Source organism: Epargyreus clarus, unplaced genomic scaffold, assembly GCF_041222505.1.
Source record: "Epargyreus clarus isolate Ecla_fem2 unplaced genomic scaffold, WU_Ecla_fem_2.2 ptg000026l, whole genome shotgun sequence".
In the NCBI taxonomy this organism is placed as follows: domain Eukaryota; kingdom Metazoa; phylum Arthropoda; class Insecta; order Lepidoptera; family Hesperiidae; genus Epargyreus; species Epargyreus clarus.
In genome coordinates this window covers 17,800,270-17,805,726 of record NW_027332233.1, presented here as the reverse complement: position 1 = coordinate 17,805,726, position 5,457 = coordinate 17,800,270, and the positions used below count along the sequence as shown (strand labels likewise).

Below are 5,457 nucleotides of genomic sequence, written 5' to 3'. Positions count from 1 at the left end.
AAACACGAACTCCCATTCATAAACACAATATATTTATTTAGTTATGAAATGTTTTGTCCTTTTCTACAACAATATATTGAGTGTTATAGGGGAACGCTGGTATTGTTTTTATAATCAAGGGGGAAGCACACAAAAGTGCGTATTGTGTAAATTTTCATTTGTAATTCGTGTAACATTACCCTCAGCTATTAAGGTCAGTAGTGTTGTTTCAACGGTCTAACATTGCTAATGTATTGAATGACGTTGTCGGAAGCGAAATATGATGATTGTGTTAATTTGCCAGCGCGGTAACTGACATCAAACTTTGTTGATGTAATATTAAGCTGGTTTCCAACGGTCCGTGATATTAAGGACAGACTAACGTAACTACGCTCGGTCCATCCGACCAGGTGGACCGACGAACTGAAGAAGACCGCGGGAAACCGCTGGCTTCAAAAGGTACGGGAGCGGTTGGAGTGGCGCCAATTAGGGGGGGCCTATGTCCAGCAGTGGATCTCAAAAGGCTGATGGATGGATAAATGGAACGTAACTACGCACGATCGACACCGTGGGAAGACGGGGTCTGCAGTGGTAAGTCGAATTCGCCTCAAGTCGTAAGTTCTTCAGCCCGAAAGGTTGACATGCACTTTAGGAACAGCCATGATGCGATTTGCGGCTCTTCCTGGTCGTCCATCGCCCGTGCATAAATACGTAGGTAGATTATGATGATTATAAGCGCGATAAAACATTTTCAAAGTTACATAGTTAGTGAGTTAAAAAGTCTGCGAATCAATTAACAGTTAACGGTGTGAAGGTACTCAGATTTCCAAATATTAACGATCTCTTACAGAGAATTTTAGGGCGCCTTTACTATTGTCTACGAAATTTTATGTAAAGCTTTCACTGAGTTATTGCTCATGAAAAAGTTGTACTTATAAAATCAATTTATTTATCATGATTTACACTGAGGTGTATAAGTGCTTAATACGTCCTTAAGATTTTTAGGATTCCTTACCAAATAGCAAAAATTAGAACACTTTTATTTTTGGTCCGTCCATCGATATGTCACAGTTACTTTGTTATTTGTACAAAAATCAAATCTGATAAATGATACTACCATACCATAATACGTTATCAAATTGTGCAGTAATATTGTTCAGGCCCCCACGTCATTCTTTGTTTTGCTGTAATATCAATTTACCTACCTATAAAAAAAGCGCAGTGGAAATAATGTTAAAATCAAATTCAATTGTACATAAGGTTAACTGTTTTCACAGTTTCGGAACCCTTCACTAAGTAGATTGACATACACTTGAACGCTTTTCGTTTACTTTTTGCCAGTCTGAACTTTTGTAGTAAACAAATTCAATACCTTTTGCGTAGGAGGGACTTTGCGGCGAAAAATTACCTTTAAATCTCATAAACTTTTATACAGATTCTCATCAAAGCAACTCGAATAAACAAATTATGTCTATTGAATAACATTCTTATTAGAAAAATATTAAAATGATTACAATGTTTTACAATTTACTGCCTTTGATCTTTTTGTGCTTTCACTATTAAGCTTATAGTAATAAAAGGTTGAATAAACTTAATAGGTACACTATTTTATATAAATTTATAAGTATCACATATATTCATTACTTCTAAAGGGTTTGTGCCTAAAATGCTTTAAATCGCTACAAAATCTTTATCAAAATAAAACTGAACTGTTAAAGTTTATATATATATAAGCTTTGATGACATTTGTCATTTGACAATGTTGTATAAAAGTCGTATTTTTCAATATTATTTTATAATTTATTGAAAACCTAGCTTTGTTTGTGAATATTTTGATTTAAATACGTAGAATAATATTTAAGTTAACAATAGTAAGCATGGACATTTAATTGTCGATTCTTTGTTTTAGGTAAGTACCTAAGCTTTAGTTGATATTATATGTAAATGTTAATATTGTATTTAATAAATAAACTTTGTTTTAGATGAATCACAGTGTGTTATGCTTCAAAAGAAAATAGCCCCTGATCTTATAAATCGACAATTCATATACATGTGAAAAAATAAAAAAATTGACAACCTATACAATGGAGAAATTAAGATTTGAATTTATTGTAAAAGCTAAACCGGATGATAATAAAACAAATATATATGCCATAACCTCCATTACGGATACACAAAACCAAACTTTTCTTGTGCCTAAAGAGTATCAATCAGTGCATTTACACAAAGAAATATTAAAGCATGAAATATTTGACAAAATAAAAAATTCTCTCCAGAGAAGGCATGATAAGAGACAGGTTTGGATAACATTAACCAAGGAAATGAAATCAACATATTTAGACGATGGAAACTTACAATTTAATGGGTTTTTACTTGAGAAATTAGAAGAATTTCATGAGACGTCATCAATAGAACCGACATTGTTGAAAAAAGCAGAAAATAAGACGAGATTAGTAGCAGAATTTTCAATAGAAAAATTTTCAAGAAATACAACAAATGTTACACAATGGTTAGATACCTTTGAAAGTGAATGTGCACGTTTACAAATAGATACAGATTTACAAAAAGTAGAAATTCTTAGATTACTATTGGATGATACTTGTATAGATTGGTACACATCAATGATTATCAAACATACTATAGATTCTGATTGGTCTGTATGGAAGAAAAGTTTAAGTGAAACATTTGCTGATAAAGGCTGGTCACCAGTTAGGTATGCTATGAATTTTAAATATATACAAGGATCTATGTTAGAATATGCTTTAAAAAAACAGAGACTGTTACTAGAAATAAACAAATCAATAGATACACAAACCCTGATTTATTTGATTGCCACCGGTCTACCAAACTTCATAATGGACAGAATAGACAGAGAAAGTCTTAAAGAAGTAAATGACTTATTTAACTGCATAAGAGGACTAGAAAGTTTAACTAGAAAACACGATACAAAGAAAGCCTTAAGCACGGCAAATAAATACAATAAACAAGAAATAAGACAAATTGAAAAAAAATCTTGCAGGATTTGTGAGAATAAAGGAAAATTAAATAGATATCATCCAGAAAATGTGTGCTGGTATAACTATGAAAAAAAAACAACCGATGACAAAAACCTACATTCTAATTCAATATTAAAAGTTGAATTGAGTAATGAAGATCCAAAAAACTAAAATTCCCACCACTGATTGAGATTAAGGTGATGTTAAATAATACATTAGAAGCTAAGGGGCTGTATGACCCTGGTTCACGAATAACATTAATAAACTCAAAATTAGTTCAGGTCAAGAATATAAAGCCAAATTATTGTTATGACACAATAAAAACAATAAGTGGAGGGGGTAAAACTAAAGGGTTAGTTACACTGGATGCGGAGTTATTGCAAAAGAAGAATAAAATAAATGCATTTATCTTTGAACATAAGAATTTTGAGTATGATCTAATACTAGGATTAGATTCAATATATAAATTTGGATTGACTCATGATGAGAATTTAAATATCCAAATAAAAAAAAACAGACAATTTTAGAATATGTAGTAAAAATATGTTTGAAAATAAGCAAACTGAAAATAAGGAAATAAATATAGAAGAAGAGGAATATGAAGTAAATTTTAATGAAGGTATAGATACAAACGAATTTAATATAGATACAGAATACTTAAATACTGATCAAAAAAAACAAATAAACATATTATTGGATAGTTACACGGAAATTTTTGCTAAAAATAAATATGACACTGGGAAAGTGAGGAAGTATGAAGCCTGTATAGATTTGCAAGTTGAAAAATATTGTTATAAAAGACCATATAGATGTTCAGTCCAAGACAAGATAGAAATAGAAAATCAAATCTCACAACTTTTAAGACATGAATTGATCGAAGAATCTTACAGTCCGTTTGCGGCACCTGTCACCTTAGCATTTAAAAGGGACGAAGGGAAAAAAAGTAGATTATGCATAGACTTCAGAGATTTAAATAAAATTATTATACCACAATCACAACCATTCCCTCTCATAGAAGACTTAATAACAAAAACAGTAAATTGTAATTATTTTACAACTCTAGATATAAATTCGGCTTTTTGGTCCATACCATTAAAAATCACAGACCGATATAAGACTGGTTTTGTAACCCAAGAGGGTCATTACCAATGGACCTGTTTACCATTCGGCCTTAAGACATCACCTGCCATATTTCAAAGGATTTTGGGAAATATTATAAGGAAAAATGGACTGACAGGATTTGCAGTGAATTTTATTGATGATATACTGATCTTCTCTAAGACATTTGATGAACATATCACACACTTAAAAAGATTGCTGGAGGCTATTCGAGAAGAAGGTTTCAGGCTAAAATTAACAAAATGTAAATTTGCATCAGATTCTGTTAAATATTTAGGTCATATATTACAAAAGAATACGATTACACCTCTAAAAGACAATTTGAAGTCAATAAAAGATTTTCCTGCTCCTCAAAATAGAAAACAAATACGACAATTTTTAGGAAAAATAAATTTTTATGGAAAATACATTCCGAATGTCTCAATAGTTCTTGATCCTTTACATAGATTGCTGAGAAAAGATCAGAGATTTAATTGGACAGAACAGTGTGAGGATGCATTCCGGAAAATTAAAGATTATCTATGTTCCAAACCAATACTAGCCATTTATGATCCACAAGCACCAATATTTATTTATACAGATGCCAGTGCCATAGGAATAGGAGCAGTTTTAAAACAAATTCAGCACAATGGCGAAGAAAAACCGGTAGCGTATTTTTCAAAAAAATTAAAGGAGTCACAAAAAATTAAAAAAGCTATATTTTTAGAATGTTTAGCCATAAAAGAGAGTATAAAGTTTTGGCAGCATTGGTTGATTGGAAACTATTTTACTGTTTATACAGATCACAAACCTCTAGAGAAGTTAAATATAAGAAACAGACCTGACGATGAATTAGGTGATATGTCACATTATCTGTCACAGTATAATTGTGAAATAAAATATTTTCCAGGAAAAAATAATACAGAAGCAGACTGCAACTTGACAGCAACTTGAGGACGGTAAATATTGTTGATATTCATGACATAAAATATGATCAAGCACAAAATTTTCAAATAAGAGAACTTGAGAAGAACATTGTTTTAGAAGATGGAATTTATTATAAGAAAAGTGGGAAAAATAGGAAAAAAATAGTTCTAAGTGAAGATTACAGTAAAGCTATAATAAAAAAAACTCATGACAAATATTGTCATACTGGGATAAATCAAACCAAATCGAAAATAAAACAGTTTTATACAGCACCAAATCTATCAGAAAATATTAAAGATATATGCAAAAACTGCGAGATATGCATAAAAAATAAAACAAGGTTAAATAGAAAATATGGCTTTATGTCGCAATTGGGTCCAGCTAATAAGCCTTTTCAAATAATGTCTCTGGATACAATAGGAGGATTTGGGGGTCAAAGATCGTTAAAAAGATATTT

At 31.0% G+C, this 5,457-nt stretch overlaps 1 protein-coding gene across 1 annotated transcript; it reads left to right on the top strand.

Moving 5' to 3' along the window:
- Positions 1-1,703: 1,703 nt before the first annotated feature.
- On the top strand, positions 1,704-5,000 carry LOC140753449 (uncharacterized). The gene is made up of 2 exons (XM_073088050.1): positions 1,704-1,888; positions 1,962-5,000. The coding sequence occupies exon 2, from the start codon at positions 2,064-2,066 to the stop codon at positions 3,144-3,146; it is 1,083 nt and encodes a 360-aa protein (XP_072944151.1). The 5' UTR covers positions 1,704-1,888; positions 1,962-2,063; the 3' UTR covers positions 3,147-5,000.
- The last annotated feature ends 457 nt before the right edge of the window (positions 5,001-5,457 follow it).